The sequence below is a fragment of the Diabrotica virgifera genome, chromosome 1, assembly GCF_917563875.1.
Source record: "Diabrotica virgifera virgifera chromosome 1, PGI_DIABVI_V3a".
Lineage (NCBI taxonomy): Eukaryota > Metazoa > Arthropoda > Insecta > Coleoptera > Chrysomelidae > Diabrotica > Diabrotica virgifera.
The window spans coordinates 152376093-152398783 of NC_065443.1; the positions used below are offsets into that span (position 1 = coordinate 152376093).

At 32.4% G+C, this 22691-nt stretch overlaps 1 protein-coding gene across 2 annotated transcripts in view; it reads left to right on the forward strand.

Annotated features, from left to right (window-relative positions):
- Positions 1-22691, forward strand: part of LOC126878760 (uncharacterized) — a 124301-nt gene that overhangs the window by 75644 nt on the left and 25966 nt on the right. For both annotated transcript variants that reach the window (XM_050641640.1, XM_050641641.1), the window contains exons 5-6: positions 1238-1357; positions 3594-3788. In XM_050641640.1, coding sequence (XP_050497597.1) covers positions 1238-1357; positions 3594-3788 — 315 coding nt within the window. The remainder of the gene's footprint in view (positions 1-1237; positions 1358-3593; positions 3789-22691) is intronic.

The window sequence follows — 22691 nt, forward strand, 5'->3', positions numbered from 1 at the left end:
TACTACCTGAAATATTGATTTTAGCAAAAAAATGAAAGTGATCAAAATTGTATAAAATTTAATTTTCTCCGTTTTTGTATAGGTACATTTTGTATAGGTAGATATAGGTATAGGTACATTGTTGTTCTAAAACTAATAATAAACGAGATAATTCAATAATTATGCTGTAACTGTCACTATTTTCCCCCATAACTCGGAAAATATCGACGGCACAAAAAATTCAGTCCTTACACTTTTTGTCGAAAAGTTAAAAATGGCGGAGATATTGAGCAAAAACGGTTCTCCTTTAAAATCAAGATAACGGCTAACGCAACGGCGGAATTCATTCGCGATTTTAAGTTTACACTACCATTGACCCCCTTAAGATTATAAAAATAGAATCTTGCTTGGTAGCTTGGCATGCAAGATCAAATGCTAACCCGACTGAACTACATAATTTTGACTCGGATATTATTGCATGTAACTTTTCTCATGTTGTATTGTAAACCTATACAAATTCTTTTAACCTTAAAGTCTTATGTTTTGGCTATCTGTGAGCAAAATTTCAGCCACATAGAAGAACATGTATTTTGGGAATGGAGGTAAATGTAAAAAAAGTATTTTAACGTCTTCTACACTAAAATTTGATCAAAAACTTGTTTCAAATCAAAAATCTTGTTATAATGCCTAATAATCACATTTTTGAATCCCTTCTATCAAAACATTATTTTTTCAATTGATACTTTACGATAAAAAATGCAAAATAAATTCTAAGTCACTGTAAAATCGCTTAAAATGATATTTTGAGGAAAAAAGAAGAAGAAAAAGACGTTCGTTCAATGTCTTATTTTTTAACCAGCAGCAGGGATCCAACCAGTAATTTTTTAAAGTGGTATACGAGAAAAAATTGTTTGGGGACCTCTGAGTTAAATACTATAAAGTGTAGACACAAGGTTAAATGCCACTTGAGAAAGGCACTCTGCCGAAACAGCTCTGAGACATTAATTTGTAATAAATGTTGTGGAAGTATTGAAAACAAGAGTTATCAGTTATATAATGAAATAGAGTTATATAATGAAATTATTTTTCATTCTCGGCAACAAAGCAGCTTATAACCTGCACTCAAAACCTTACCAGACGTAAGAAGTTGGTATTACGACCTATTATGTACTTGTAACTTTACCACATTATTATAATGACTGATTTTTACAACATACTTCCAATATAAAGAACTAATAACACTTATTATTATTTTCAGAATGCATATTTCTATGTAAGCCTTAGTGTGTTGTTCCTTATAGCTTCGAGTCTGTTATTTCATATGATCTTTTCGATAGAACTGCCGAAATGGACTCACCATCAGTTATTAGTTACCGGAGTAAGTAAAACTACACTATATTATTATTTTTTGTTATAATCGTATCACGCAACCTAAATGTAACAATGACCTAAATACACATAGTTTCAAAAGTTATGCACCACCTAAAATTATGCTCATTTTCATAGTTCATTTTTTTCGTGAACAGATTAACGGATTCCGCCAATTCTTTTTTATTATTTTAGACTTTTTTTATTATTTTATTATTTTTGGTAGTTACACAGTTGGGCAAAAGTTTACTCAAACTTCTTTTTTGAACTTGTACCGCGTGGAAGAAAAGATATGTTTTTCTGATGTTAACTTTGAGACACCCTGTAGGAAACAAAACTAAATTAACAATAAAAAATGACAGTTAATAAACCTTTAAGACAGAAAAGCACGTAACATTAGCAATCTTGATCGACACCTTAAGAGTTTAGTTGTCGACCAAGTGAGCGGTATGCACAGCGCAACATAAGAGAAACGAGATTGTTTAATGGAGGCTTTGTGGTGTTTTGAGGTGGAATTTCCTTGAGAGTTAGTACGGATTTGGTGGCTACGTGGAGACCCTAAAAAGTGAGAGGTACATTTGTTCACTTTGTTCCTTTCGCAGTGTATAAAGGAAATAATTTCATCTTAGTGTATGATAAGACATGGCCTCCTTATGTATCGCATGTCGTAGCTTAAAACGCATATTAAAGATTAAAACCGTCTAGATTCTTTGTTGTTAAAGATATCAGAGAAACTAAAAAAATCAAATGTTCACAAAATATAAGACTACAACATAATTTCGATGTATGTCCACCTTTGTACCTTTTCCTACCTACAGGGTGTCTCAAACTTTTATTTCAGTTATAACACAGGTTAAAGAAAAAAACCGTATATTTTCTTTGTTTCTAAAGATATCAGGGACATTCAAAAAACAAAATGTTCACAAAACATAAGACTACATTACGATTTCGATGCTAACTCACACTTTTACCTAGTCCTCCCTACAGGATGTCTCGAACTTAACATAAGAAAAACATTTCTTTTCTTCAACTCGGTATAAGTACAAAAAAAATGAAACCTTTGCCCAACTGTGTAAGTACCAAAGGAACATCTAAAATAATAAAAAAAAACATTAGCGGATTCCGATAATCTGTTCATCAAAAAATCAACTATGAAAATGAACATAATATTAAATGATGCATAACTTTTGAAACTATGTTCATTTTATTGCGTTTAGTAATGTTAAATATACAATTGATTTGTGAGGTAATGGATACAATTTCCTTTTGATGCAAGGAACCATTTTGAAATTTAACAATGACTGGGCGTCTCTTCTTGTAGGCGTGTTATGAGAAATTGGATGTATGTGATTATTTTGTTTTTCTAAAACTACTGGTCTACTCTAGATCCATTTTTATAACATGGGATACCTCTTGTATGAACTTTCTTAAGACTTCCAACAACCAAATCAAGCCTAGAAATTTTTATAATTTTTCTATGATTTTACACCTTTATTTCATGCTCACTGCATTAACAGATCATGTATTAATGGAAACAATTTCGAATTAAAGGAAACAGCATAAAATAGAAGACATGCAGAAACTTACAGATCTAAACATACAGAAAGCAACAAAACCTAATCGGGAAACTTGATGAGGAAAATATCACATAAAAATTCCTTTGATTTATATCTAGATGGAATGTGGAATAGTATTAATATTGTCGTTGTTACTGCCGCCAAAGATAAGCCAAAACCAAATACATAAAAAATAGCTGAATGATGAAATACTTTAACCAATTGAAAAGAGAACACACAAATAAGAATCAAATAAACGAAGCAAAGAAAAAAGAACATAAAATTGAAGATCTTCAAATGAAAAATCATGACTTCAAGTTACATAGACAATTTAAGAGATAGCCAACGTAAGAAAACCTACACTGTGAGTTAAATTTAGGATAAAAAAAATAATAACGCATATCACTGAAAACAAACGACTCTTTAGTTCCGGGTTCGATGTCATTTCCATAAAAAGTTATGACCGGAACTTTAGCAAAAATTACTCAAAATTAGTGAAATCTGGTCACTTTGAGTGAAAACCTAGGACTTACGAAGTCTAATTGGGTTAACTTATGAATTATTAACTGAATAGTGTCATTTAATTATTTGAAAACTTTGAAAATTGTGCTTTATTTTTCTTCTTTTTAATTCGATAGTTATCACTATAATCGTGTACTGTTTGGGTATAATTTGTAAAATATCTTTTAGTGTTTGGGGTATGTCTGCAGTATAGAATCGGCGATAATTTCGGTGATCCAGAAATGCCAAATGGCCCAATACGAGCCAGTCGAAGAGGATCTCAGTTTCCATTTACAGGAGAGACCATTCTCTCCAAAGGATTCTCCTCAACACAACAAAGTGAATCAAACAACGCACAATTACAAGCCTATTGTCAACTACTCGGTATAGTATATTTTTATTTATACTCCGTCTAATATACTTACCGTTGCACGTCATCCGCGTCATAGCTTGCGACGTCACATGATACCAACACGAAATATTTAGGCGGTAGGTGTTCTTTTTTAGAATCATTTTGCCGAGTACACTGGAATAACAGCCACTAGACATATTTTAGTATATACGTGTAGAAATAATATTTGAAAATTTCCCATTAATGTTAACTTAAAGACATACACAATAATATGTTTCGTTTAATTTGTATAAATGGATTATAAAGCGTTTTTATGAAGCACATTTGTTCGGAACACACTGTAACTGTAATCGAACGCAGGTGATATTTTGGCATAAATTGGTGAACATTTATTTGACAGTTGCGGCGAAGACACTTCATATTTGTTTTTATTCTTTACTATAAGTATTTGTTTTATTATATTTATTGTTTTTATTATTTAATTTAACGTAAGATTTTAACTTAATTCTTCTTTTCTATTTCTAAAGTTTTTATTTATTTACATTGAATATTAAGTTATTTTGTTGTAAAATTCACTTCCGCAAATATTATGCGATATATTTGATTTAAAATGAATTCAAGAATTTTTTGTAATTGGGCAACAATGTCTACTTATATCTCTGACGTAGATAATGACGTGCAACGGTAAGTATATTAAACGGACTGTAAGTATAGTATATAAGTATCTAGTCGTCAATTACATTTAATATATTTTTAAGACAATCATAAAATTTGAAGACTAGTTTACCATACATTTCAAACAGAAATACTGGTTTTCGTCTTGCTACCGTGTATGTGTAATATTTAAATATTATATTATGTCGTCAATATACCAAAAATTTGACGGTTTACATAAGGTACATGAAGCAGTTTACCATTACGACCCATAGTTGTCTCTATCGGATCACCGTTCCAACCACTGACAAAATTCCATTATGGTGGCTCATTAGCTACCACTCTAGCTAGAAGAAACGGACAGTTAGATTAAGGAGGCAAGCCATTTTATAGCTATTTTAAAAAATTAATCTGGAACCTTGACACTTCGACGTAGTCTCACTCTTTAACCAATGTTCCAGTAGAACAATCTACTATTCCAATTGGGAAATAAGCCATGGGAATACTATTCTAATTGGGAAATGGAAAATGATGTTATTAACGTTTCGACTTCCACTTCGGACGTCGTTATCAAAATAAGTACATAATATTAATAAATTAAACAAAAATGTTGTTGCTTAATAAAAAAATTCTTCTAATAATTTAATTTAATCAGACTCATTCTTATCGACAATTCAGACATATATTATACATTTTAAAGTAGAAGACTTTAAAATGATATTGCCAATATTTGCGAGTTGCGTTCCTGGGGCGACGTTATTGAAAGATTCGATTACATTCTATTACATGAAATTAACTAACTTAAGAATATCCGTCACAAAAAATCATAGCATGTGATCTGTCTTTAAAAAGACAACCACGTGCAATGGTGACAGTAATCCTCGTGTTAGTGATTCCATAGTAAATCACGAGGAAAAACTAGGAAAAAACCTCATGATACTATCCCGACATTGTAAATATTTGGTCTTACATTCAGTTTACTCTCAAAACTAACACCAAATTCCGATTTTATAAGTATGTTATTTTAAATTATAAATAATATAATAATAATACATAGTAGACCGGGCACTGGAAGTATTTGAGTATGCAAAACCTGAGGACCGGCAACTATGTTCGGATTCTTTTACCTGAGACCTAGAACAATGAAAAACTGAATCTTGCCGGAAGGTGCGATAGTACCTTGTTGCACCTCCCTCCTCCCTATGTTATGGGCAGATAAAAAGCGATTTTTTTCAAAAGAAAACATTTTTTTGCGAATGTTCTAACAAGAAAAAATGTTCTTACAAGTTTTTTCGTAAAATGCATAGTTTTCGAGATAAACGCGGTTAAACTTTAAAAAAATCGAAAAGTTGCAATTTTTGAGCCCGAATAACTTTTGATTAAAAAATAAAATAGCAATTATGCTTGCAGCATTGGAAAGTTCAAGTCAAATTATACCGGTTTTGATTATTTGCATTGCTAAAAATTAATTTTTTATTGGTAAACAAAGCTATAAACAGTGTTTGAACGTTTTGTCACATGTCCGCACCGCTCCCAGGATTAAAAACGAACGGAACCGACCAGGTAGGACTTCCTTGGCGTGCTGCGGACATGCGACAAAACGCTGTATAAAATTGTATAATATTGTACCATTTTTCTCTCAGTTTAATATAACACAGTCTCTCACTTATGGGCGTAAAACTTATAACACTGTTCAATTATTCTTCTCAGACCACGAAACCTGTACCGAATTCGTGTTTTCCTGTCTGGTTTCCAGTGTAGAAAATGGCCGACTTGTCTATTCTTATGTTTCCAGTGTCCAGCCACCTTAGTTCTTATATTGCCGAAATGTCCATTCCTACTTTTTCTGGGGACGAGCCGTTAAATACCGCTATGAATTCCACGATTTTATTGGTTAGAACTACCCACGTGATATCTGTGTTCGTATTGGTCAGAGTGATAATCAGCTGTTAGACATCATTATGTGATGGAATTTTTATTTTGATGTAAATAAATATTTATTACTGATAATTTGTATAAGCAAAATTATTGTACTGCACTGCACCTACAGTGACTCAGAGCCTCAATTCTGAAATGATACAGTCGCTACTCAATAAAACTGTAGCTTGTGTCAGTGACTCAATATTAGAAAAAAATTACATACTGAAAGTAAGTTACTAACTATAAGTCCTCTAAAATAGCATAAGCTATGTTTTGGGTTTCAGATATACCATACTTAAATAACAATAATCCTTTAATTATTTTGTGTATGATTTTGATATCAGCTAAAATTAATAAAGAAAACAAAACTCCTTGTGGCTTATTTCTTTGGCTGATAGATTTATTTCTTGCAGTTCAGCTATGTCGATTATTATTTTGTAATATCCGTCTAATTGTTTCAGGATTACATCTTTTTCCAAACTGTCTTTCCACCTCATCTCTCAATTTTGGTGCACTTTTTTGGGATTATTTGCTATTTCTCTGACAATACATCTTATTGTTCGTGCGCTATAACTTTTCCCATGCGTAACGATTCATTTTCAAGCAAATTAAGTCAAAACATTAAGTGAAACGAATGTCGATGTGTATATACATTTTGTATACTGTATATACTATATACTACACACATCGGCGTACGTTTCACTTTATGTTTTGACTTAATTTGTTTGAAAATGAATCGTGACACATGGGAAAAGTTGTAGCGGACGAACTATAGCTATTAGGACTTTGGAGACGACTGCTCTGAAAAATTCGTTTGATGTACATCCGTACAGCGTATAGCATCTCCCTATGCTTTATTTTCCTTGAATCTTTCCCTGCATAATGAGTTGGAGCAAATTGTTTTGGCCCATACATGGCAACATTTTTCATACAAATTTCTAGTTACAAATTGTAACTTACAATCTTTTCATGTCGTAAGGCCAAACCCAGTTATACCAGGAAATTGTCTCAGGCCATAGCATTATTCTCTACATATAAAAACTTAAGAAAGTGTGTCCTTTTAGGTGACACAACAGATCGAACACAACAAGCCATGTGTATCTTTTTCGATACACAGTGTTGAGGACAGTGTATATCTAAAAGAATACATTGGCACTGGGAGTGTTAATTATTGCATATTTAAAACCCAAAACATAGCTTATGCTATTTTAGAAGACTCATACTAACTTACCTACTTTCAGTATGTAAGTTTTTTCTAATAAATATTGAGCCACTGACACAAGCTAGCTTTATTGAGTAGCGACTGCATCATTTAAGCTGTGAGCCCCTGTATATGTTTATCAATCGTGGCCTAGCTACACATTAAAATTGTTTCGTTGATCATTCCCTGCTTTGCTTTCTTCAGCGTGCACACTGATTTTTATACAGCAGCTTTTGTAGCCAATAGTTACTCTTGTTTGTTTTCTAGATTTTTCCTAATCAGGACTTGATTTCTTTTTGGTTAGTTACTGTCTCCCTTCTACAATAGAGAGAGAGTTTGGGGCTTATTATTCGTTAAAGTGTTGGAATGCTTGTGGGTTTTGATATATGTACATACTACCACAACTCTCAATACAAAATTTGATCAAACTAAACTGATAGTGTGACCACTAGATTTTTATAATTTGAACAAACTGCAGTTGTGGCGTCACTTCCTGAGTTTGCTCAAACTGTTTGATCAAATTATTTGATAGTGAAACCACGACTTTAAGGATTTAAGTAACATCAATTTAATTTGCAATAAAAAAGATCATGAAGATTTGACGATGCTTGTAAATACATACACCCGATTTAGATCATTTAAGTGACATACATTTTTAGATTGTCTTGTCAAATATACCTACATGCAACAAAAAATTTAAACAAAATTTGCATAAAAAAAATTGAAGTGTTTTAAAAGTTTCAATATGTAAAAACATTTAACCACAGAAACGGTTTTTCTCCACAAAGAAACAAAAATCGTAGCAACATATTAATAAGTGATACATACGTTTCAAAATCCAAATGTAAATGAAATATGAAATTTCAGACATTTTAAAAGGACACAAACACAACATGCCCTATATTTTACAAAATGCCGAAGAAAATCATAATTATATAATATAACATATAATTTCCCCTAAATTACTTTTCCCCATATCCAGTATATTTACTTTTATGTAAATTATCTGTTTTTAATTTTCATGCATTTATAATTTAATTTATAAGATCTATTCTAGTGCTGCTGTGTTTGTATTGAACAACTGAAATAAATTAAAATAATATTATTACTATACAATAATTGTTTATATTTTTTATGAGATAAAAGAAATATTTTATGAGACTAGGTACAGTCTAGAAAGCAGACTAGTAGAAACGAATAAATAGTGTTTTTTTAATCAATACGGTTTTTCAATATTGATTTTCTACCACACTTTTATTTCTATCACAAAAATTGTCAATTGTAAGATAAACAAGAAATATTTATCCGTTATCCTCGGTCAGCAGACTTGTTTTCTTGAAACGACACTGCATGCAATATTGGTATTTAAATATCCCGCTCTGTCATTCTTAATCATTTGACCAATACGAACACAGATATCACGTGGGTAGTTCTAACCAATAAAATCTTGGAATTCATAGCGGTTATTAACGCTTCGTTTTCTGGGGAGAATGTCCAGCAAACGACGGCACTGTTGCCAGATTTACCTTTTTCCTTTTAGCGGGAATTTTAAAATTAGTCTAATGCCACTTTGGTTTTAAAAGAGAGTTCTGTATTCTTAAATTTATAACCTTACTTTTACAAGTAATTAGGATTATTTTATTTACATGTCAATATTGAAACAAGTATTGTACTGTGTCATAATTTAAAACTCATGTTGCAGTATTTTGAAAAAAAAAATGAAGCTCAAAAGAAATATACTTATACAGTACAAATTATTTTTTAATGGGAATGGAAATTTACGATTTCAAAGGTGAAAATGTGTTGGGATAGTATAGATGGACACTTTTTTATTTTAGTATTAAGTGGTTACATAATTATTCAGAATATTAATAAAATTACTAGTAATTTGAATTAGTTTTAATATGTATTATAATAGTATTAATTCTCATCATGTATCTGGCTAAATAGCTAAGCGCTAAAGCCGCAAAATAAAAAAAAATTAAAAAAACATTCTTAGTGGCCTAGCACCTTTACTTTACCTGGGGGCGAGGCGAGTTAATAAATTCTATTTTCTTATTGCAGTCATTTTGTGACGTCTTAAGAAGTTACATAAATGACGTCTTTATGCTGTGAAATTTTAACCATAGAAAGACATCTTCATGACTTGTATTTACATGATATAGGGCTTTTCATTCACAGTCATTTGTTTCGAGCTTCTGTCATGTGTTGTCTAATATTAATATATCTACGTCATATGTTATTGGTATTGCCAATGATACAAACCAAAGACGTATGACGTAGATATATTAATATTATGTGACACTTGACCGAAGCTCGAAACAACTGACAATCGATGAAAAGTCCTATTGAATAGGGCATTTCATTCACAGTCATTTGTTTCGAGCTTCTGTCATGTGTCACATAATATTAATATATCTACGTCGTACGTTATTGGTATATACCAATGATACAAACCAAAGACGTATGACGTAGATATATTAATATTATGTGACTCATGACAGAAGCTCGAAACAAATGACAATCGATGAAAAGCCCTATTGGCGTCTGCATATCAGGATCCGGTAATACTATATTATTTATCTATGATCAGGATATTGCTGGGTGTACACAAGTAAACAACACTTTTTTGATTAAACGGTTTATTTCATTAAATCAAAACTTACATGGATACAATTTCTTCTTCTTGTAGTGCCTATCCGTTTCGGATTTTGGCGACCATCATGGCAATCTGTACTTTGCACATATACAATACATATACAACATATGGATACAATTTAAATAAGATATTTTTTCTATTTAAGGCAATATAATATAAGATATATATTTTAGTATAACTCACCTACATTAACAATCTTTAACACATTCAGTGGCCATGACGTATGGGTAGCATCACGAAGGTTTTACAGAAGGTACTGACGACACATAAGTTATGTGAGTAGTACTGTGTAACTAAATAAATGATTTAAGTATGTGGTACCAGCCAAGTGGAGCTTGCTCGAGATGGGCACCAAACATGTTAATCTGGTCATGCACAGAGAGTTATACTATAATATGTTATATCTCATATTGCTCACTATTGTAATGAGTGAGCCTGCATACACAAACTATAACATATTATTATGGTTCTGTGTATGCAGGCTCACTCATTACTACTGTAGTGAACAATATGAGATGTAATATTATGAGATATTCCTATTATATATTATGGTATAGCTCTTCATGAGTGCCAAGTTTTAAACTTAACTGATAACAACTAATGGATACCCTTTTATCCAAAATTTTATGAAAATTTTGAATGGTCATATTGGTATTAATTCCACAACCCCTTCCTATAACAATAGGCCCATTGTTGGATGTTATTGCAGTAGTTCTACTGGAAATACTTACTAAAATTGTATGTATCTGCATCACTTAGAAGTCTACCCAAAAAGCTATTAATACTCTCTAAACCATCATTAATACATCTTGTATACATAATAGGATTTTTTTCAGAATCAGATATTTTATTAAGATTTACTTACCATACCCTATCTATGTGCCAGGCACTTAACAGTATATTAGGAGCAATACCCATTACATTTGACAAGGCATTGTAAAAGGTGTCGCTTATGCCTGATATGAAAACATTTGACTATACATATAATACCAACACAGACATGTATTTAAAAAAATTGGTAAATTAAAGTAGGTATCTTTTCTATTTGAAAATAAGAAAGCAGTACAAAATCCATTCCCAAATTCATCTTTTACTAATACTGTCATAAGTTCAAAGTCATAGGAATTGAGCCCATGAGTTCCATCGATTGCGATAAAGGATTTACCAAACTTAATTAACATTTTCTTTTGGCACAGTATTAAGGAAAATAAGACAAAAATCATAAATTTTCAATTCAGAATGAATATCCATTAGTATGCCCTGTTGTTTGTAAAGAATATTGGACATGAGTCTGTAAGCATTCAACCCAAAAATAAACACTTCATCATTGTACATATACCCATCTTTCAAATCAATGCCATAAGAGAGTTTAATGTTTGTGATATCTTTTCTTGTAAGTAATTCAATTCTTTTTAATTCGCCTCCTATGCTATTATGCTATCCTGAACAGTCTGAAGTTTACTAAAAAAGTAAAATATAGGTATAGGAGAATCAAACACACTAGTTTGAAATTGTAAACTGTAGTAAATATTCATGAGTAATAATTAAAAAGTGGTTTAGTGGTAACATTCTTGTTTTAAATTATATTGTGTTTATCGACGGCGGAAAGGCAGGACCTCATAACTGAAAAATTTGTATAAAATGAGTTACTTCGGTTTTTTGCTTTAGAATAAGTGTATTAAGGCCTATTAAACTGCTTTTAGAGCTGGGAAAGCCTTTTGGAAGCCTTCCGGAAACTTTCCCAGCTGTAATCGCTGTTTAATAGCTGCTGATACACTTATTCTAAAGCGAAAACTGAAATAACTCATGTTATAAAATTTTTTCAGTTACGAAGTCCTGCCTTTCTGCCGTCGATATGCAAATATTTTACTTACATTTTTGAAGAAAGTCTCAAAATAAACTTTGAAGAGATATTTATCTGACTTTGGTATTTATGTAAGTGCTCTATATCATCCTCATGCCCGTAATGTGTTTTAAAATAGTTTCAATATTTTTAGATACTATTATTCGACTAGTACACCAAATAAACATTTTGCAGGATCCTTGGGATTTTAAAGCTCTTTCTCTATCTTGTTTTGTAAAATAATTTTTTGAGGATCACATACATATACATTCATAATAAGATGTTTCATGTTCTTGTACTCTAGTTCTCTTCCTGTGCCATCCATACAGTGCAAATCTAAAAAAACAACATAATAGGTGATTACATGGGCAGTTACAGTGGCGACGCGTGAGTTTTTCTAAAGTGTTACCAAAACCAGATGTAAAAAAATTTTATTTAAAAAAAAATATTTTGAACCGCCCAAATATAAGTTTTTGTTTTCAATCCTGTGGGATAAAATTGAACAAATCACTATTCCCAAATTATATGTATGTAATGTATATGTAACAGGTATAACAATAAATAATAAACAAACTAAACATATTATTCTACCATAAAATTAACATAAAAAAATGAACAAGTAGGAAAAAGAACAGATTTTGAAAACTATTGTTTATATTTTAATTCTTCCATTTTCAATAATATCATTTTTTTCTTTAAAATAATAAATAAAAAAATATACAAGTAGAATGACTTTTCAAGTAGTTGATCAATTACGCAATACGTAGCGACACTCTTCCATGTTTAAATGCACGCACACTGTAATCTGTAATAGGTACTAAACTAATGTTACCAATCTTCAAAATGGTGACACTACTGATATGCACAGCGTGCCCGCGCGCCGTCTCTAGACCCGTCGCTCCTTCAAAATTTTCACAGCTAGTCCCGACCGATAGCGAGGTTTCTCCTGCGTACCGTTTACCAGTGCCAGTATTGGTAACAGCATAATAATATATGATAACGTGCCATGGATTCACATATCTCGCCAATATTTTCGTGCGTCTAGTTGGCTATTTACTGAATTAGGTAGTATTAACAAGTATTTCTGTTGGTAAAAAATATAAATGGAATTATTTCGTAGTAGTCATAATAGTACATTGTTTACCGGGTAGGAAAAGCTTAACATTCCTGGACGACTGTGAAGATTGCTAAGTCGAGGCGCAAGCCGAGACTTAGCAACACAGAGTCCAGGAATGTGGCTTTTCCTACGAGGTAAACATACTATTTTTCCGCAAATCGTTTAAAATTCGACAGATATTGATTGATTTAAAAAAAAACGCGATAATTTTATTCCCAAATAAATGGTGCTTTGAAATTCCTAATAAAATTACTTGGGTTACTATGGAAACGTATTGAGGTTGAATTGTCAAACTTGACGCTTATAAATTTAATTGCTGGTGTTCTCGAAAGTAAAATGATAAGTGATGATGAAATTTCCATTCCTGGGACTCCTCCAGAGCTGGTTGAGGCAGTGAATACTGCTTCATTAGAATTATTGCCAAAGAAATCAAGAGAAAAGTACGAAAATGCATACAGACGTTTTATGGATTATCGCATGAGTAAAAATACGAGTTCTTTCTCAGAAAATGTTGTAATGGCATACTTCCTAGACCTTTGTTTAAAGATGAAATCTTCAACATTATGGGCCAATTATTCAATGCTGAAGTCAACCCTTGCACTTAAACACAATGTAGATATATCTACATACTCAAAACTTCGTTCTTTATTGAAACGGCAAGCTCAAGGTTATAGGGCAAAGAAATCTAAGATTTTAACGAAGGAAGAAATTGAAAAATTTATCCAGGAAGCTCCAGATAAAGAAAATTTAATGATTAAGGTAATTTACAAGGTTTTAATAGCAATGTGTTTTCTATCATTTATGTAGAACACTAACAACTGTACGGAAATATCATTTCCTTACAGTAAGGAAATGACATTTCCTTACAGTAAGGAAGTCCTGACTTTTTCTTCAAGAAATTTTGACAGGAATGTCAAAATTTCCTGGCGATTTGCGGAAAAATATTTTATTTGTAAGATTTGTAACCGTTACCAATGGTAACAGTGGTTACATGGACGCTTCGCCACTGGGCAGTTATACTACTTACAGCTTACTTTGTATCTAATCTATTATCTAGTATTAGTCTATTAGTATCTACCTACATAAAACTATCTTTGAAATCTAAATTTTTGATATCAACATCAACCTTAATACTTAAAAAATAAATAATAATGTGGAAGATACACCTACCTACCTAAAAGTTTTTGAATTGCAATTTTATCAACTGGAAAAGACTGCAACATAATGAGTTTGAAATTATGACACAGCACAATATTTATTGTTTCAATTTCAATTCAATTTACATGTAAATAAAATAATAATAATAATCCTAATCACTTGTAAAAGTAAGGTTAAGATTTTTGACTTGAGAAAACAGAACTGTCAAATTTAAAAGCAAACTGCTATAAAATTTTAAAATTCCCGCTAAAAGGAATCTGGCAACATTGCCGTCGTTTGCTGGACATTTAATCTCTCCCCTTTTTCTGTTTTACTGCGTGTATGGATGCTCCTGTCCTGTACCAACTTAGAACGTCCCACGTTTCAACATTCAGAGTCCGTGTCCATTGCGATTGTCGATTTCCATAGGTATCTGTTCGAGGCACATGAAAAGAAGACGGAAGCATAGAATACATAGTGTACCAAATAAGTAAGCGCTATGAGCTTCGCTGGTATCGCCACCTACCTAGCGGATTACTATATAGTATAACTTTTGCCGAAAATTTCGCTGGTATGGCTGGTATCCAGCCATAATAAAGCAAAAGCAAATAATAATTGTTTCAAACTTATTATTTAAATTTGATCGTGTAATATTTACAACCTAAAGAAGTAATTGGATTGTAATCAATAATTAATATCAGTAAGTACAGAACTTATCATTCATTATGATTATTTTTAAGATTTTGCTTATCGTTTTGAAGTTTATGTTGACAGCTAATATCAGAAAAAAATTATTCTGCAAAAAAGTATAATAATTTAATATAATTATAGTATAATACTTCATATTAACTTATGCATTTATTGCACTTAAATAATAAGGGCGTAAACGTAAAATTTCGTGCCAACTCTTTTTAAATGCATTATTTTTTTTCGAATCCTGAGAGAACCAATAATATTTGAACAATTTAAACGCAGAATGAAAGACTACATTATTGTCGAGGGTCAAAAGTCCCTGAAAATTTCTGTTTATTTTAATCAGTTACGGGGTGAAAAAAAGAGAAAATTTTACTAATTGTAACCAGTATTTCGACACTCTTTAATGCAACAACTTCCGTGAGACATTTAGTAAAAATTATATGCAACTCTTAATGCAGAACGTCAAATTTCCAGTAAAAGTTCACTGACTTGTCACTGCTGGCGCTCGCGAATTTTTAATTATCCCCTCTACCTACGAGCTCAAAGCGTATACGTATACAGTAAGTTTTCCACAAATTTCAAGAAGTTTGTTGCATGAAATTGTTTCACAAAAGTTAGGTTATCATAAATTGTGTGCAAGGTGGGTACCAAAACTCTTGACAGAAACCCATAAAAATCTGCGTATGGCTGCTTCATTGACGTTTTTCGACTCTTACGAAAAAGATGGTCTTACTACTTGATTGAATTGTTACTGATGGAGATGAAACTTGGGTAAGGCATGTCAATTGCGAGACCAAATTGCAGTATATAGTGTGAGGATACACACATTCCCCTAATAACCCAAAAAAATACATGCAAACCCTGTCTGCAAGGAATATTGTGGCAACTGTTTTTGGGACAGGGAAGGACTTATTCTTGTCGACTTCCTGGAACGTGGCTCAACAACTAGCTTGGCGAGATATTCTAAAACATTGGAGAAGTTACGACGAGCGATACAAAACAAACGCAGAGGAAAGCTGAACTCAAAAATTTTGTTTTTGCATGATAATGCCCGACCACACACGGCAAATCGTACTGGAGAATCGTTAAAAAATTCAAGTGGGAGATGTTTCCTCATCCGCCGTATAGTCCGGATCTTACAATCATAGACCTAGACCTAGCGACTATCACCTGTGTCGAGCAATGCAAACCTGGCTTGTAACGCACCGCTGTGATGACGATGCAGAGCTACGGGACGACGTGAATACCTGGTTAAAATCTCAGGCGGCAGAATTTTATGACGCTGGTATTTCAGAGCTAGTGCACCGCTATAATAAGTGCCTGAATATGTTGGGAGATTATGTAGAAAAATAGTATTTGAGTGTCTCATTGAGTATGGGCCCGTTCCTTTTAATTATAAAAAAGTAAAGTCGCTAAATAATCTACATATTTTCCGAAAATAATATATAATAATAAACGCCTATGTTCTATTGTTACATCTCTTCACGCCTATACACAGTGGCGTAGCCTAGCCCCACAGGGGCCCCGTGTCAATGTTTGTGGCGGGGCTCTTTTCCAAAAACTACAGAAAGATGTCTCTAATTGAAGTGAATTTTTCATGTGAATCCAGCTTGAAGCAACTAGTTATTTCAGAACTGTTCAAATTATCTACACGTTTTTTTCGTCTTCTCCTCAAAGGTGGAATTTACTGAAAGAAAGCGGCAAATGTTATGTAAAAAGATTAATTGAAACTAGATGGTCCGCCCGATTTGACGCTGTAAATGCATTATATAAAAACTACGGATCCATCAAACATATTTTTTTCAGTTAAACAATAATAGAGATGAAAAATCAGCAGATAGAAATGAAGCCAAGGCACTTTACAATAAAATGGATACCTTTGAGACAGCTCTATTGACACTGATTTGGGCAAGAATTTTGGAACTAGTGAATGCAACAAGCAAAACGTTAGAAACTGTGGACTTAAACGTGTCAATTGGAGTAGAATTAATGACATCTCTTTTGAGCTTTGTTGGAGACGTAAAAAATAAGTTTAGCGAAATTGAACAAGAAGCGAAAACTTTCTTTTGCGAAGGCAATGATATTTTAAAGGGGCAAGAGATATTCAGAATTGCAGAAATGAAATTACTCAAGATCTTTTAAAGAGAATTGAATGCTACAAGCTACAAGGATGTAACATCAGCTTTTAGATGTTCTTTTACGCTAGATGAAGAAGAAGTCAAGACGTCAATTAATACTTTATGCGAGAAATATAAAAAAGATGTTGACGAAACCAAAGATAACTTTTAATGTTGTTCTGAAGCTATTTCCTTGTGGCATTTTTATGATTAACTACATACAGGGTGTCCCGGAAAATAGTGCGTTCCTTTAAGGTATGGAGAGAATACACAATTTGGAACAAAAAAGTCCTATACCATTTTTTTCTAAAATTAACCGTTTCCAAAAAAAAGTTAACATTGTTTTCCATATACCTGTATTTTAATGTTTGGAAATTTTAATAAACTGGCAACATCGTACGCACTACGGAATAATAACAGATAATAAAAACTCGTTTGTGATTGTGATTAACAGTATTTAAAATAATCCAACCTAATAGTAGGTAATACTTATGTATTTACGATTTGTTTACTAAAATTATTTTCTTTTGAAATGTATTGAGATACCTATTGCATAATTTTAAACGAATTACCACATCTTTTAACATAAAAACACATCTTTTAACTGAACTAGTATTATGTATTTAGTAAGGTTTAAATGGGTTGAATGCTGAGTATTGCTGAGGGCTTTAACTGAATTACATAGTTTTAATAGTTTACAGTGGAACTTAAATACGCCAGATAATGTCTCAGTAATTTGTTTACTTGTGAACTGAAATAACTAAGTTGTACTTACTTGAAAATAATTATTATACCGAATAGATGTTTCAAGTAACCTTTCACAAACACCATTCATAGGTAATAACGTAATAGGTAATACACTCACTATTCGAAAACATTTTCGGCATTGACACTAAACAGGATTCTCTAAAACTATCTGTTTACATGGGACTGTCTATGCTTAAATTTGCGTACCGCACATAGTTGTCAGATTTAAATTTACATGCCAGAATACATTTTAATTTTTTGGTCAAACGGTTGCATTTAGAAAAAAATGTTATAAGAGTTTTTTGTTCTACATGGTGCCTTCTACTTATACCTTTAAGGAACGCACTATTTTCCGGGACACCCTGTATTTATATGGGAAATAAGCCACAATTAAATTGAAAAAAATAATTTTATTAACGTTTCAAGGCCCAAATCGGGTGTCGTTGTCAAAATACAAAATACTACTAAATTAAACAAATGTTGCTAAGTAAAATATTCTTCTAATAATTTATTTAATCTGACTCATTTATATTGGCAATTCAGATATAGGTATTATACATTTTAAAGTAGAAGACTTTAAAATGATATTGCCAATATTTATGAGTTGCGTTCCTAGGACGACTTTACTGAAAGATAGTTCATTCAATTACATGAAATCAAACCCAACTCAAGAATATCCGTCACAAAAAAATCATAGCATGTGATTTGTCTTTAAAAAGACAAAAAATTGTAAGGTTGACTGTAAAATTCTCGCGTTAGAGATTCACAATGTAAATCACGAGGGAAAACCAGGAAAAAACCTCGTGATACTATCCCGTCATCGTAAGTATTTGGTCTTACATTTAATTTACTCTCAAGAAACTAATACCAAATTCTGGCTTTAATATGTTTAAATTATAAATAATATTAATAATACATAGATATACAATAAGTAATACTAAAATATAAAATATGTACTAACTCGATATGTTATTGACTTATTAATCGTGGTATTTTCTTTCTATTTACTTCCTCTTTCATTATGGGTAACCACATCCTACTGCATTCTACCGAAGGTTCTACATTCAAGAGAACTTGCATAATGAAATTACCCATTTTGTAACGTTATGCCAAAATTTAAATAAACATACATTTTATGAAAAATTTGATGTCATCCAGGATGTAAAGGCAACTTTTCCCAATATTTAGGCAATAAGGTCAAATTTGGGTCAAGAAAACCTAGACGCATTATTTTATATAGAGAATGAAGAACTGGAGAAACTGAATTGTGATAATATTTCACAGTTTGCGAATGCCAAGTCAAGAAAGAAAGTGATCTAATTTTTGTCTTGATGTATTTTTTAGAATATGTTTTTTGTTTGTCATGTGTTGTTTTGTAAAACTTTCTGTTTTTGATTTATGTTTTCAAATGTATTTTTTGGAATATTTTTTATAAGAACGGTCTCCCGTTTTATACCGCTGACGCGCCTTTGGGATTATAGTAGGGTAGTCTGCTATATCTAGGGCCTACGGTATACACGGAGGGTAACAGGGCCAGTGCTACGCTTCAACCGCCTATTATTACCGCTGGTTTTACCCAAGGTACTCATTTTTATTCAGGCTGAGTCGACCTATAGACATTTTTAAAATGTCTAGTTGTTCTTGCCGACGCTGGGATTTGAACCCCGGCCTACCAGCACGCGAGTCAAGCATACTACCGCCTGAGCTACGCCGGCCCGGCATTATTTTTTACGTTGCCTATTCTTCTTGCTTGTTTAAAAAAATTATTTTATGGATTTTACAATAAACCTTTATAGTTAATGCATGTGTTTTCTTGTTAAAAAACTGACAACGAATAGCAATGAATGGGGCCCCTAAACCTCCAGCGCCCAGGGCCCGAAGTTAGGTTAAACCGGCACTGTTCAAATGTATATATGTTACAGTTCAAGTTGATTATCCAGTTGGAGTTGACTCCAACTCTAACGGCTGGTTTCAGTAAAAGTTGATTATAAATATAAAATGAAGATTTATATTCAACATTTACTAGTAAAAGTAGACTCCAACTAGGAAAAGTATACTCTTCCCAATGCCATTTAGTAAAAGTTGATTCTGATTCACACAAACAGCGGATTCTAGAAATTAAATGTTACTGAATATGTTCAAATTAGTCTAGGCTGTATCGTCGCCCCCGTTAGGTAAATTATTCCGATTCGAATTTTTTGCACAAACTTACTCAAAAAGAGGTCCTTATAACAAATCTACTGGGTGCCAGGCAGTACCTTGATCGATAAATTGTTTAAACAATTTTTTTTAGACAAATTCACAAAAATAATTTTTTCACTTCGAACCATTTTTTTAGTTCATTTGAGTTATTCTGAGCAAAAAAAGGTATTTTGTGATTTTTCTCTAAAATTGACTGTTGTCGAGTTATACGCGATTTAAAATTTGAAAAATGCGAAAATGACCATTTTCAAGGCTTAATAACTCGTAAAATAGTTATTTATGTAACAAGTCAGTACAGTGACTCTTTATCGAACGAGTCTGATATTACGAGCAGAGGGAGTAAGCGAGCGAGGCGAGTAACAGACGAGTTCGATAAAGAGTCTTTACGGACGTGGTGCATACAAAATTTTATCGCCAATCGTAAAAAGCATTTTGCAATTTAAGATTTTTTTTATTTCAGACGAAATAAAAATTTTGGATGACAGTAATGACAGATGACTTTTGCATGAAGGCCGGTTTCGATGTTTAATCGATCATTATCAATATTGAATAACTAATTACTAAATCTGTAAAGTATTTACCTATTTTATATGAATATAAAAAAACACTACCTACAGAAAAACACTACAGAATTTCAGTTTTTAACATAAATTTAATTAATAAAGTAATTGGACTTCGTAAGTCCTAGATTTTCACCCAAAGTAATCTAAAGTAGAACTGGAAGTCGATATTTGAACTCTTCGTTTAACTTTGCGTCGATTGGTATACGATTTTACTAATTTTGAGTCATCTTTACTAAATTTTGGTTCATAATTGTAAGCAAAACCAAAAAGTAGACTCCAACTAGTTAAAGTATACTCTTCCCAATGCCAGTAAAAGTTGATTCACGCAAACAACCGATTCTAGAAATTAAATGTTACTGGATATAATTATGTTCAAATTGTGATATTTATATTCCAGGATGTATCGTCGCCTCCGATAGGTAAATTATTCCAGTTCGATTTTTTTGCACAAACTTACTCAAAAAGAGGTCCTTATAACGAATCCACAGGGTGTCAGATGGTACTGTGGTCGAAAAATTGTTTAAACAATTTTTTTAAACAAACTCACAAAAAAAAATTAATTTAGGACAATTTTCTTTACATCATTTGGGTCATTCGGATCAAAAGAGGTCTTTTGTGATTTTTCTGTAAAATTTATTGTTCTCGAGTTATACGCGATTTAAAATTTGCAAAATATGAAAATGACCATTTTCAAGGCTTAATAACTCAGTTAAAAATTATTATTATGAAAGTCCGAAAGTCACCAAATAAAATTTTAACGACCCCCCTACAAGATACTGAAGAAATTTTTGTTATTATTTTATTACTAAGCGGTTATTTTTAATTATTAACAATGAGCGCTAGGAGCGTATTGACGCAACTATCAATGTGAGTGCGAGTGAGATGCACCATTGCACCATTTTGACATTTAAAAATTCAAACTTCTGTCAAACCACAAAACTTTCAAAACTTTTTTTGTAATTTATTGCTCACGTGTCATCACCATGACAAGGCGAAAGTTTTTCTTCTTGTGGTGCTTTCTCCTTTAGTGGAGGTTAGCGACTATACTGACAAATCTGTCTCTGTCCAATGCGGCTCTAAACAAAGATGTTGAATCAAGGCCGGTCTAGTCTCTGATATTTCTAAGCCATGAAATCTGGCGCCTACCGGGACCCCGTTTTCCTTCAATCTTACCCTGGATGATCAGTTGCGTGAGGCGGTACTTTTCGTTTCTCATTATGTGTCCCAGGTAGCTAACTTTTCTGACTTTAATGATTTTTAGCAGTTCCCTACCTGTACCTATTCTCCTCAGAACATATTCGTTGGTGGTGTGGGTTGTCCAAGGTATTTTCAAGTCACTTCTGTAAAGCCAGAGTTCAAAGGCGTCCAACTTGTTCATCAGTGTTATGTTGTGTCCAGGCCTCCGTTCCATACAAAAGTATTGACCACACATAGCAATGCAGAAAACGACATCTAAGGCTGATATTAATGCTACTGTTACAAAATAAGCTTTTCATTTTGATAAACCCCTGTCTGGCTACCTCTATTCTCGCTCTTGACTTCTTGTTTATAATCAAGTTGATTGTTGAACCAGCAACCAAGATATTTGTACTGGTTTACGTATTGAAGCTGTTGGTGTTTCACATATTTATTGGAAGAGGTAAATTTTTGTTCCTTGATATTCTTATAACTTTGGTTTTCGCAGTATTGATCTTCATCCCCATTTTTTCACAACTCTCAGTAACCCTAATGCTGCTTGCTAATCTTTGTATCTTTGTGCCAGAGTTTGAAGACAGAATATTGCTTCTCGTGTCCCCATACCTTTCCTGAAGCCAAATTGTTCTTGACCGGTGACCTCATCACATTTTTTATAATATATTCTGTTCTGTATGATACGCAAGAAAAGCTTCAGAATGTTATTTAATAGACTTATAAGGCGGAAGTCCTGGCATAATTTGGCGTTCTTCTTTTTAGGTAGTGGTATGACGACTGATTCAAGCCATATTTTAGGGATAGTCCCTGTATTGTAAACATTATTAAATAGTCCAAGAAGAAGGTCTAAGTTTTCCTCGTTGATTAATTTCAATAGATCAGCTGGTA